This window comes from Octopus bimaculoides, chromosome 4 (genome assembly GCF_046866305.1).
Source record: "Octopus bimaculoides isolate indiv1 chromosome 4, ASM4686630v1, whole genome shotgun sequence".
Classification (NCBI taxonomy): domain Eukaryota; kingdom Metazoa; phylum Mollusca; class Cephalopoda; order Octopoda; family Octopodidae; genus Octopus; species Octopus bimaculoides.
The window spans coordinates 100,210,910-100,225,389 of NC_142931.1; the positions used below are offsets into that span (position 1 = coordinate 100,210,910).

General features: G+C 34.4%; 1 protein-coding gene across 1 annotated transcript in view; it reads left to right on the plus strand.

Annotated features, from left to right (window-relative positions):
* LOC106871796 (kinesin-like protein KIF25) overlaps positions 1–14,480 on the plus strand; it is a 495,647-nt gene that overhangs the window by 280,289 nt on the left and 200,878 nt on the right. Inside the window, exon 8 of the mRNA XM_052967306.2 lies at positions 6,348–6,422. Within this exon, the coding sequence (XP_052823266.1) occupies positions 6,348–6,422 (75 nt within the window). The remainder of the gene's footprint in view (positions 1–6,347; positions 6,423–14,480) is intronic.

Sequence of the window (14,480 nt, forward strand, 5' to 3'; positions counted from 1 at the left end):
GTGCATAATCCAATATAAGAGTGTTGAGTTATGGATTCAAATTCTGCTGAGGTTGACGTTTTATCCTTTTGGGGTGATAAAATAAGTACTGTTTAGAATATATGAGTTAACTAATAATCAATTAGACCTTCCTGTAAAATCTGAGGCCTTATACCTATTTTAGAAATCATTATATTTCTGAAATGAATATTCAGCTCAGAGAAAGGCTCTACAGATAGAAAGATAAAATTTTACTGTCTGAGAAAGCATACTCCTTTGTATTAGATGCTATATCTCCCATAGATATTGATAATCTTATAATCACAGTGTCATCATCATGGCTAACAGCTTTTCTTATCAATATATAAAAAAAGAAATAGATTACTTGCATTTACTTCATTACAAGACAGATTATATTATATTACAGGATTTTATAGAACTACTTGTGACACCTGATATTCTATTCCATCACTGTTAATTTGTCTTATTGCAGCAAATTGGTGATTTATTATTTAATCAAGAGCTAACCCTGATATCTAAAGGTTATTTCTGCTATCTGTAACCTGTACCAATGGCTCATCTATATACTCTCACCCACATTCAACTGTGCTCTGTATTTCACTCCAACTTAAACATGACTGCTTTGAGTAAAAGTAGAAGCATGAAAGCTGTGAGCTTAAGGTACAAAAGTACTGATTAACAAAGTCATAAAATCATATCTTACCACCATGGTCACCACAAAGTGCTCTTGAACAAGAGACCTAACCCCTGTTTATCTGACTAACTTAAAAGCATCATGTTGCACTTGCTATGGCACAGTTGATTTATTAACAGAAGAGATAGACATCCACATCTATCCTTCAGAATGCAAGAACTCCAACAAATAAAACATCTCACAATGAAAAACTGATGTCAAAGTAGCAGCAGCAATAATAACAACAACAACTACAGCAACAACAACAACAACTACAACAACAACAACAACAACAACGACAACAAAATCTACATCAATGTTCAGTTTGTCTCCAAACTCTTATGGGGGGGGGGGAATAGAGACTTCTGATATTATCACTGTCATATATGAAAAGCAACCACCCACTACATCCATTCCACTGAAGTGTTGCTGCTTTGAGAAATAATTGCTCTGTCAGAGAAAACCAAGCCAGTGTAGTACTAACTGAGGAGAAAATAAAATTGCTTTTACTTCTGTTTACATGACCAAATCGACACCAACACCATCTAGTGGCACATGTTTCAGATAATAATGGCACCAGATTGAACTGTTTGTTCACTTTGAAAAATAATCTTGTGGCAGGAAGTCAGTTATTTCAATAGAAGCATATACACAGTTAGAGACATGGATAATACCTAATGGCAGACCTACTAATCAAATTGATTGCTTTCTTTACAAATTATTAACTGAAAAAAGAAACACAAAAAGCTGTGTAGACCATTGCATATACACAAGTTGATGGAAAGTGGAAAATTCTGATTCTTTCAAAAAGAGCAAGAAATGCTATCTTTTAGAAAATCAACATATCTTCTATAATGATTGTTATATTCCTCTAATCCATGATGCATCAGCTCATTGACTTAGCTATTGATCTTTCTTAATATTCAATAAACACTTTATCTTTGAAGTGATCAAGCACAACAAACATAGACATACAATCAATTTAAAAATGTTGGCACTGGAAACTAGATGGAAAGTAAATGTTTCTCATATAAATGTTCTGGTTAATTACCAAATAGAAAAATAGTAACTGAAGTGAAGTATTGAAAACAGAAATCTATTGTAAATGGTGAGCTGACACCTTAACAAGCCATTATCTTCCTCCACGCACTGAGCCAAAGAACATTATTCTACTTAACTCAATCAACCTAATTGCAGAGCTTCAACAGCCAATAACATTTTGCAGACTGAAAGAATCAGTGAAGAATTACATAAAATGCCTTATTGTATTTAGTTACTTCTGAGTTCAAATCTTGCTAAGGCTAATTTTGTATATTATCCTTTTGGGTTGATCTATTCTTCCCCACAATTTTCAATCTTCTGTCTGTGCTAGAAGCTTTTTTTTGCAGTTTTTGATATTCTTCCTCTCTTTTCTCAGTCACTATTTCTTATTTCATACTCTCTTCTGTAATATTGTTGATTCCTTGAAGACTAGAAATATCTTGTTTCATAGCTATTTGTATTCATTTTCCATTGTTGTTTACTAGATGTTCTGATAATTCTACAGTGGATATTTTGTAATAATTTTCTTACTGCATAAGTCCTCTAACATTCCATGTTTATAGTAAATGCAGTCATTATTTTTCTTGTTTTTCAGTCTAGTCTTGCAAGTTAGTTTAGCATCCAATTGAAGATATATATATTATTACTGGGACAGTTATAGTATTGATGCTTGCTATTTTATTTTATTATGATCTAGTTTTGTTTCACATTTAGTTCTGTTTAAATATTAATCTTATGCCTCTATAATATTCCTTACTAATATTTTCTTTTATATGTGTGTGTAGTACACTATCTGATTCATTGATTCTGAGTTTGGTCTAATTTTCTTATCTTTGTTTCTGTATTTAGCATGAGATTAGACTTCTTAATTAATTTTCCTCTCTTCAAGGTTGCTTTAGTGTATATTTTTAATCTCAATCTCATATCAATTTCTCTCTAGTCGTGTTTCATCATCGTTGTCATAGTTATCATCATCACTTTCATTTTTTACATCTGCTTTCTATGCTGATATTGGTCGGATGGGTTGCTATGATGTGAATCCCTTCTCATTAAATGCTTTTGCTCCTAAATACTTTGAGCTTCTAAATGTCATTTGGTTCTCATTTCTACAGCTGGATGCTCTTCCTCACACAAACCACTATGTCATTAATATATATTTTTTTAACAAGCTCATCAGCTTATATGACACCAGCACCTGTTCTAGCACTGTTTTCCTTTATATTGCTGACAGGGAAATGAGTAGCTGCTATATCTAGTGGTTAAGTGTCTATCATTGACAAGACCAAGGAAGGTTGAAATTATTTGACCTAGTTGTCTCATCACTGGAGATGGCAAAGATTTATCTCCCTACTTATATAAACAAGTGTGCATTTTGTACCAAAAGCCAATATGGAAGTTTCTTTCATGGTATCAACCACAGTATAGTTTGTTCTAACAGATCTTCTGTGTATAAGTGGAGATAAATATTACCTCTCAGTAAAGTTAGAGTATCTTGGAAATGGGGAAGAAAGTGGTCTAGTGCAGTCTCTTATATTTAGGTCTGCTGCAGCAAACAAGCAAGCTTGTTATGCTTACATTTGACAGACATTTTGATGGGAATATTCCACCATTATTCCTTGAGTTGGTGTTTATGAATGTATTCCATAACAGAGGTATTTTTAAAGTTTATTTCAGGACAAACTTTTTTTTTTGGGTGGGGGGAATGTAAATTGTTTTAGCAACATCATGCTGTATAGGGAGATAGAACCCTGACAACATTTTTGGACAGCTGCTAATCACATGCATAATATCTTCCACAGAAACATGACATAGCCTACACATGCAGTTGCACCTTGGAATTACAAGAATATCACTGTCTCACTTGTTCACCAGGTACTTTGTGGCAATCTCCTGTTGCTGGATTGCAAATGCATAACCTTCAAAGTGTGATGTGATATAGTGAGTGGTCTTGTGTCCAAGAGAGGCTGCGCTTCATGTCAATTCTGCTGTCTTCTTCAAGCTTCTATATGTATGTGTGTATGTATGTATATATGTATGTACATATGTATATATGTATGTATCTATGTACATACATATGTATGTATATTGCATGGTTAGACTATTGGCAACTAAACTGGTAACCCTACCAAGGGTGGGGTGGGTGGCTTTCATTGGACACTCTGCAGCAGGAAAACCTATCTAAGCACAGATGAAGTCAGTTGAGTCAATGACCTTCCAACTGCTGGGAGTGAGAGATCTCTACTCTTCATGTAGATATCTCTCTAGGAAAAGAAGACTGATGTAACACTTGTGACTTTGTTTGTGTTGGATGATGTAGAGTATTTATTTAGGGCAAATACATGTATTGTTTAGAGTGTGAGCTCTGTGCAACACCTTTCTTCACTTTTAAAAAGCTTCGGGCACAGCCTCACTTAAGTTTTAACACCTCTATTATCTGCTGCATTCTATAGATTGATGTAACCAAGAAAGAAATGCAAAACATTTATTGGAAAATTCCATGACAGAATGAAAGCATTTATCTGCATAAGTGGTAACTCTCTGAACACCTGCTGTCAAAGGTACTCATCATTGCCACAGCTATGTAAAAAAAGTGTAGGTGCCTGGTACAACAAAAAAGCCTTTTACATTTAGTTCTGTTTAAATATTAATCTTATGCATTTATAATGTTCCTTACTAATATTTTAGTAAATACAACAGAAAAACCTGTGCCGCTTTAAGACAACAATCAAATCATGGCAATGTTTGAAATTATATATGATTTGAGAATTGCATAAAGTGTAAACTGTTTTACAATTGAAGGTATATGAAACATGGTATAAAGCAATGCTTGTCGTTGCCATCAATGGAGGGCATAAGTGAAAGGAATGGATTTTTTTCAAAGAAACGCACATTTTTTTCATGCAGAATTTAAATGAGCTGCTCAAAACTGCACTGCCAATGTAGTAAATGGGGGAAGCTTGCTTTGCAATATCTGCAGGCATTTATGTTTATCAAGGGCTGTATTCATTAGTCACCAACAGAACCACAAGTGTAAAGAATAGCAATCATGTATGAATGTACGTAAGTATGTATGTATGTTTTATTGTGGAGATTCCCTTCTCCTAGGTAGATTACCAACCAAGGTTAAAGAGCTTTTACCTGTTCATGAGGTAGGCTGTCCTGTACTAGACACCAAACCAGCACCAAATGCTCCACAGAGTGATTAAGTATCATTCCAGCATCCAATGTAGAGCATACTTGTGAATGCCGTGTATGCCATAAAGTCTAAAAATCTAACAGAGGCCTCAAAAGACATTTTAAGATCCACAAAGATCAGAACTTAACTGCAGCTCTTGGTAGTCCACAGCAGATATGCAATTTATGTGGGTGTCTTTTCAAAACATTGTCTGGTTTAAAAAGTCACATCAGACGCCATGATAGATCTAAAGTGTAAGTGCAGGAGGTGGTCAAACTCTGCATAAGGAGTAGACAACCACTAGCACCATGTATGTATGTATGTATGTATGTATGTATGTATGTATGTATGTATGTATTATGTATGTGCGTGTGTATGTGTGTGTGCATGTGTGAAACTGAACATAAAAAAAACAACGATTTTTGTGCTAATTACGAAAGAGTTCATTCAATTATGGGACAAATTCTTGTCAATATTATCTTTATTGTCAAAGTGGCGAGCTGTCAGAACTGTAAGCATGCTGGGCCAAAAGCTTAGAAGCAACTTGTTTGTCACTATGTTCTGAGTTCAAATTCCGCTGAGGTTGACTTTGCATTCCATTTTTTCAAGGTTGATAAAATAAGTACCAGTTGTGCACTGGGGTCAATTTAATCAACTTGCAACCTCTCACGAAATTTCTGGCCTTGTGCCAAAATTGGAAATCAGTATTATCGATATTATAAAGATTATCATCAATATTGTTGATATCATTTTTTCACTTTAATTACAGGTATTATCATTATTACTGAGGTGGTGAGCTGGCAAAATCATTAGCACACTTAGTTAAGGGTACACATGTCTATGGAGTGCTCAGCCACTTGAACGTTAATTTCATGAGCAGAGTGTTCAGTTGGTTGGATCAAATGGAACACTTGTCATTGCAACTAAAGGAGTGCCAGTGTGTGTGTGTGTGCACGTGTGTGCGTGCATGTGTGTGTTTATGTATTTCTCTTTGTATGACTTATATTAACACTGCTTGTGCAGTGGGGGCCTACATCCTGTACAAACAATGCATTCTGTAGCTCAGTGTTCAGTATGTGAACACTATTTGAATAAAATGTGCCTAACTTGGAAACGATATGGCTTGGCAAAAAGAAGGACATCCAAGTGTAGAATACTACCTCAAATATCTTTCAGCCCATACTAGCATGGAGAAAATGGTTATACAAAGGACAAGAGGATAATTGACATTGATGTAGATGATGGTGACTGGTATTGATGCACTGTCTTTTGTTAGAATGCCTACACAGTTATGATACTATGATATTTACTCCTTCATCAAATACATCATTGCCATCATTGCCAACATCATCATCTTTGTTGTCAGTATTGTCATCATCATCATCAGTCTCATCATTATCATTAACGTCAACATCATCATTATCATCCTATTGTAGTGTGTGTTGCTTTCCATTTCAGAGTCTATGGCCCTGATGACTGTCAGCAAAATGTCTTTGATCAAGTTCAGCCAATGCTAACATCATTGCTCGATGGGTATGTTATTGAGATGCTTTGATTTATTCACTTGTTGCCACTTTCCTCTTGAAAAATCACTTTAATATTGCTTTTGAAACCAAAGAAAAAGAAAATACATCTGGTCAGGCAATTGTTGTACTGAAAACAGTTGTTGAGCCAAAAACATCTTTCCACGTCTGTTCTCTTATCTTCATACAACAAGCTTGCCTTTTTCCTTAATGACATCGATTCTTGAGATTATCTCCCTTTTTTTCATATGGAGCTCATTGTAATTGCTATTTAGTAGTTATGACATGTCCTCTGAGGAAGAGAAAATTTTAATAAATCAAGAATTTATGTTGTATAGTATTTGATATACCTGTATTGATCATCATCATCATCATCATCGTTTAACGTCCGCTTTCCATGCTAGCATGGGTTGGACGATTTGACTGAGGACTGGTGAAACCGGATGGCAAAACCAGGCTCCAATCTAATTTGGCAGAGTTTCTACAGCTGGATAACCTTCACGTATACATACAGACATGTGTGTGTGTGTGTGTATATACATATATATATTAGTACACATAAATATGCATACATACACACACATGTATATGTGTGTGTGTGTGTGTGCATGTGTGCATGTGTGTGTATGTGTGTGAGTAAATATGTATAATATCCAAAATGTACAGTATTATATATTGTCCATCACAGCTGATCTTACCAGTCAGTTTCGTACTAGGAATACAATGAAGTGTTAGGTAACAATCAGATTATATAACCTTATGCTCATCAGAGTTAGTCAATATGGAAGAGAATATGGCAACTGTTCTCTGTTGTATATTTACATACATACATACATACATACAGATTGATAGACACAGACAGACTGACAGACAGGTAGATAAATAGATAGATAAATAGAGAGAGAGAGAGAGGGTGAGAGAGATGGAGAAAGACAGGTAGGTAGGTAGGTAGGTAAGTAGATAGATGTTAGTAAATACCTTAAAGTAGAGCCTGTATATTTTATTAGAGACTAAAGCTCCTTGAATCATAATCTGAGTTTTACATTCCTGATTGAGTTTTACATTTTATGTAGGGAAACAGCATGAAAATATCGAAATTAAATCACTTGTAAACCAATGAAAGTGAAATAAATCAGCAATTTATATATATTTGGTTTCCAAAAAGTCATTAGAAAATGCATTGTACATTCATTTATTCCTTATGTTAATATAACATTTGTATTTTTACATCTTTTTATATGAAAAATCACCTGAAGATTTCATGTTTTTGGCACCACATGTACAAATCACTCACAAGGAAAAGAAAAAGATCTTGTTGAATAAATGACTGTTCCTTTTTAATCATACAACACTTTTTTAAGATACAACAATCTCTGCAGGGAATAAAATATTTTATCCTGTTGGTACTGGGAAATTCCTCATTATATAGTATGGAAGTCTTTCAAAGAATTCACAAATTCTTCAAAATTACTAAAGGTTGTTTAATGTTATACTTCTCCAAGTGATAGAAATTTCATTTTCTGGATTCATTAACATAAGGTGATACAAGTTTTTTAATGGACTGATCAATTTCATAATTGTTCATACAATTATTGCTTAAACTCCAGATGCATTTGGTCAGTGAAGTAGTAATGTAATTTTGTGAATGCTTGAATATATACATATGTTGTGAGTATCTTTTGTAAAATAGATTTCCACTAAGTCTTGCATAGCTTTTTGTTTCACTGACATTAGATCATGTATTGTTTGATGTAGATACAAGCTGATACAGTGAATTAAGATTTGTAAATTAATAGGATTATACATCTTAAACTTACTGCAGGAGAGATTGTGCTTCATCAAGTTTGATCTTTACTTTGATAATAAACTATTCTTTTTGGGAAGAATGAAAGACCCTATATTGGTTGGTAGTCGAAAGAAGATACTCAATGTATTCAGAGATTTGGATTTAATGACCACAGTAGCTAAGATTCTAAACATAATTAATTACATAAATGTGACTCCAGATTTAGGTACTGCACTATAGGTACACTAAACAAGAAATTACAGTACATTAATATAAATTCCAACTATCCCCAATAATTCTTGCGTCCTAAGTTAATAGCATTAATAAGCACAAATATAGCTTATCTGATGAGAAATCCTTTAACTACACTGCTTGATGTTACAATGATGCATTAAAAACACTGGTTTTAAAGATAGAATACACTGCATACAGAACAACACTAGTATTCATGAACATGCTTGCATATGGACATGGACAGCTGTGTAAAGAAGTGCCAATCTCTAACTGTGGAGGGAACCTGTGGTAAAGGTATACCCAGGAAGACATGAGAAGAAGTAGGGAAGCATAATCTTCAAGCTTTGAGCCTCACACAAGCAATGACTAGTGACCAAAACCTTTGACGATATGCTGTGCTTGAGAGAACCCATCAAGCCAATTGAAATCATAGGTTGTGGCTGAGTTCCTCTCAACAGCTGGGCCTCACGGAGGCAAAGTGGCTGAGTTCCTTTTGTGTGTTGGGCCTCGTGGAGGCAAGGTGGCTGAGTTCCTTTCAAGTGTTGGGCCGCACAGAAGCAATGACTGAGACCTTTGGGATTATGTCGTGTTTGAGAAGACCCATCAAACCAAACAAAATCATGGCAGATACCGGTGTCATGCAAATGGCACCCATGCCGGTGGCAAATAAAAGTACCCATTACACTCTGAGAGGGGGTGGCATTAGGAAGGGCATCCAACCATAGAAAAACCATGCCAAATCAGACTGGAATCTGGTGCAGCCTTCCAGTGTGCCAGCCCTGGTCAAACCATCCAGCCCATACCAGCATGGACAATGGTTGTTAGATGATGAGGATGACGATTATTGGTGATCATGTTACTCCAACATCATGTAGTATCTTAGCTCACCTACCTGATTCAGACACTCTTGACTGTTATGTCTGTGGAATCATGAGGTGAGGATGGCAGCCCCACAATGCCAAGGACTCATTGGGTGTCATGGTATGGTAGGTAGGAGGTCAGTGGTGGTGTTTGTATTGTTGGTGGTGGTGGTGGTGGTGATATGGTGGTGGTGGTTTACCTGATTCTGACACAGAAGTCACTCTAGTGGCCACATTCGGGATGTCATTGTGGGTGGGGAAAATTTTGTTCAGCAGCATATTTCTTTGATTTATCTAGTTCAATGTGTATATATCCATGGATCTTCTGTGAATGTGTTGATTTTCTTTGTTCGATGTTATATTTCCCTTGTGATTTATTTTGTTCATTGTTGCCCAGTACACCCTTTATGAATGTATGTATGTATGTATGTATGTATGTGTACATATATATATATATATATATATATATATATATATATATATATACATACATACAGAGAGAGAGAGAGAGGGATTGCTATACATATATAATAATATCACAAACCAAATTCTTCACATAATGTCAACCACGTTTGCAGATAAATTTCATTTTTCCTCTTTCATATATGAATTATTGCTCCTACCATTAATTTATGACTACATACCTCTATGTATATACCTCTGTATACATGCTGCTATTTGTATGCTTCTATACATACCATGGTATATATTCCTTTATGTACCAGTCACTCTGTATGGATCTGTATATGTGCACATGAATACATCCCAATAAGTGTGATTGCATGTGTGGGAGGTTTAAATTATGAATATATTTCTTTAGGTTTAGAAAACACATCTTTTGTCAATAAAACGTTTGCTGCTGTTGTGTTTGTTGTTTAACTCCAGGTTAGGGATCCACAATCCAGTTGACCTATGATCATAGACATTCTTGTGGAATCCTAGTATTTGTATTTTGCTGCATTATCACTTTGTAGGAGCAATAGAGATTGTGAGGCCTGGCAATTGTAGTGATTTTGAAGTTTGTGTTTGTATTACTGATGACTAGAGAATGTAGTACAAAATTGTCTTCTTGATATGTGTTATGAATGTATCTTTGTACCGTTGAAAAGATCAAATAATCATGGTCCTATTGATGTTGTTAAGGTTATTCTTCAAGGAATAATGTTAGTATTTAAATTGTGTGTGAATGTTATCTGAGTGTTGAAGGTTTGGAGGGTATGATGTGTGATATTATTTGTATTATTTTTGTGAAGGTACATAGCTTAGTGGTAAAAGTATTTAACTCACAATCATAAGGTCATGAATTCAATTCCTGATAGCATGTTGTTCCTTGAGCAAGACACTTTATCTCACATTGCTCCAGTCCTCTCAGCTGGCAAAAGTAAGTTGTACCTGTGATTCAAAAGACCAACCTTGTCACATGCTGTGTCACACTGAATCTCCCTGAGAACTACATTAAGGGTACGTGTGTCTGTGGAATGCTCAGCTACTTGAACATTAGTTTTACGAGTAGGCTGTTCTGTGATTGAATCATAACCAATGGAGTATTTATATGGTTGTATATGTTACTCGATGGAACAGCAGATGTTCAAATGAAAGGTAACAATACCAAACATTATAGTACATAAAAGAAGATACAATGAGGAATCACAGAAAGACTCACCAGCACACCACAATGACATGGTCTGGCAAGATCTGATAAAGAAAAAGATGAGTGATTAATGTAGAATATAAGTGAGAAACTTTTCTGGAAGGTTGCTTTGATAGCATTAAGGGTAATAATCACTTTGTCTCTTGAGAATAGGAGCCTGTTAGTGAAGAACATAGGAGATGGAGTCTTTGGTAAATTTGGCTCTATGGAGGTGATGATGGAAATAAGGAAATAATAAAGGAAGTTAGCGATAGTGGTACACATCATCATTTAGATCAATTTCCATTTTTTTCAGTTGTTATTTCAGGGGATGGTTTATATCAGTCTTACTTCCAAATGGACAGATTCTCAGAGAGAAAGCTGGAGAGAGACGTGCAAGAGAGCAATAGAGATTGATGAGTTTAATTAGAATAAGAGTATATATATGAAAAATCTATGATAGTAAGGGTATAAGCATGGCTGTGCAGTAAGAAGTTTGCTTCTCAATCATGTGATTTTGAGTTCAGTCACACTATCCCACTGTGTGGCATCTTGGGCAAGTGGGATCTACTATAGCCTTGGACCAACCAAAGCCTTGTGGTTCATTGAGATTGAAAGAAGTCCATCATATATACGTATAAGGGTGTCTTTGTGTTTGTGCCTGTCCCATCACTATTTGACAACTGGGGCTGGTTTGTTTAATTGTTGAGATTTGGGAAAGGGATTGATAGAATAAGTTCCAAGCTTTACCAAATTTGTACTAGGATCAGTTTGTTTGATTAAAACTCTTCAGGGCAGTGCCTCAGTATGGTTGCAGTCCAACAACTGGAACAAGTAAAAGGTAAAAGATAATAGATAACGAAATAACATAGAGTTAACTGTTAACCTTTCAGCATTCAAACTGGCTATATCCAGCTGAAATATTCTACCTGTTTTATGTTCAAAATAGCCAAAACCTGCCTCTCACACCTACCCAATAGTGTCATTCTAAAAATAAACAACCACATCATGAAAATCTTGAAGCTATGAGATATTGCATGATTAATTCAAAACAATGTGTTAGAGTAATCTGAATACTAAAGGGTTAAACTATTTTAAATTCAACAATGATGATTTTATCAATTGCAACATCTCATGATCACATGCTGCCTACTACAAAACATAGTAATATACCTCTTTCCCCGTTTTATTCAGAAGATAAGTCATTAAAGGATTTGAAACATTAATGAATGTAGGAATGCTAATGTTCCAAATGAAATATAAAGGACTAATGAGGAAACGAAAAAACATTTTTAATAAAATAAGATTAAACATGAATACAGGCAAGTCTTCAGTATAACATGTTTCAAAGAAAAGCTGTTATGCTTGTGACTGTGTGTTATACTGAAGACATGACTGTGTATGAGTTTAATCTTTTCATTAATCATTTTTCTCAATCCCTTATCAGTCCATTCAATTAGTTTGGAACAATAGCATTCGTAAGTTTATAGAAGCATTAATGGACTTAGAAATGCTGCTGTTCCATAAAAGAATAATAAGGAATTATGAACATTCTTTAACAAAAAATGATTAAACACATTCATGTTTTTCAATATAGTATTGGAAAGTATAACTGTTCCTGTATACACAAATAAGTATGTAACATCTATCTATCTATCTATCTATCTATCTATCTATCTATCTATCTATCTATCTATCTATCCATCCATCCATCCATCCATCCACACACACACACACATTTGAAGAGCGGTTTTAAACCACTGGCCATTAAGGTCTGAAGAGACACTGCAAAGTTAACCACTTCATTAGGCATGAAATCCTAGGTAACCTGATAAACCAGCTGTAGCTATCTTTATTTAATTACTCTATTACTCTATTACTTAGAGTGTGCTTCTCTTTGGGATTTATGATTTATGACAATATATATATATATATATATATATATATATATATATATATATATATATATGTGTGTGTGTGTGTGTATGTATAAATATATATATACACACACACACACAACTACACATACGTACGTACATACATACATACATATAAATTATACAAGGGAAAGGTTGACAGGAACTTTGAAATTTGGTAAACACGTACTTTATTACTAGGTATTAAGTAATCCTTGAGTTTAATGGTAAATAGTTTTTATATGTAACTTAACATAAAAACAAACAATATGTGTGAGTGTACACACCCACCCACCACACACACACACACACACACACACACACACAATGTCATTGTTTTAATGTTCCTTTTCTCAAGCTTGCATGGATCAGACAGAATCTGTTTAGGCAAATTTTCTACAGCTGGTTGCTCTTTCTGTGGCCATTCTGCTGCTGTTTCTTAGCCAGGTAGCATGTTCCAATGGTCAGGCATGTTTACATGGAAGAATGGAAACAGTCTTTTGTGTAAACATGCCCAGAATGATAATGTATGAGAGCGATAGTTATTTACAACTATTGTGCAATATCAAGACAGGGAAGCGCACACATACACACATGCATGTAGGCATTACTCTATTTTTAAATGAACAAATAGTTCTTTCTTACTTTTCTTCCAGCTTTCATTGTTATTTTCTCTAATACAATTCATTTATACTTTAATTTATTTTTAGTTAAGCACTTTATATTTATTATCCTGTAAGTCATTAAGTTGTTTATAGCCTGTAGCTATTCTACATCTATCTTGAAGCATTTCAGAATTTCATTATTTTTTATGGTGTTTTCATCTGTTCTTATGTCCATATATTTCATCTGTTTTTAAATCTTTTAATTTACATTTAAATCCCTTAATTCATATTTATTTCTATTACAGCCCCTATAGGGATTGTCTAATTTTTTTATTGACATTTCATTGTAGGAACTAAAACTATGCTGTCAAATACTTATATAATGTGTTACTTTGTGTATAATGTGCTTTTTTTGGAGTTGTTATTTAGTTGAGGAGTCTTTGTTCAATATCAGAAAATGTAGTTTTTCCATAGCTTGACATTTTTCAATAGTTCATTTTAGAACTGTCTTCATTTCTTGTAGGAAACTGTTCTTCAAAAAGTTGTCCAACCCATCCTTTATACTACTACTTACTTTACTGTTTGAAACCGTGTGCAATATTTCTTTATCAACGTGTTGTCTGTTTAACCTTACTAGAATTTCTGGTCTGTTGATGATTGTAGTTAGTGGTTAATTTGTTGTTTAGTTCCTGGGTGGCTTGAGTCAATATGTAATAAAAACTGTTCCATCTGAGAGCATTTAGTTTCTATTTTTTTTTTAAATACTAGAGTACAATTTTAGGAAGATTGGTCTGCTACTTTTATTATGCCAAGCAAACATATTGAGGCTGTCTTTATTTCCTCATGCAATTGTTTTCTTCAGCAAATTTCTCTCCACTGCTTAATTCTTTCTTGATTATTTTATCATTGTCCCACATTCATTGGACGGTAATGTGGTTTTCTAGGAACACTTAATCCTGTGTTTTAAGCTGATCATAAACCCTCTTCATTTACTTTATTCAGGCTTATTAAAGTGCATTATCCATACTGTCATATAT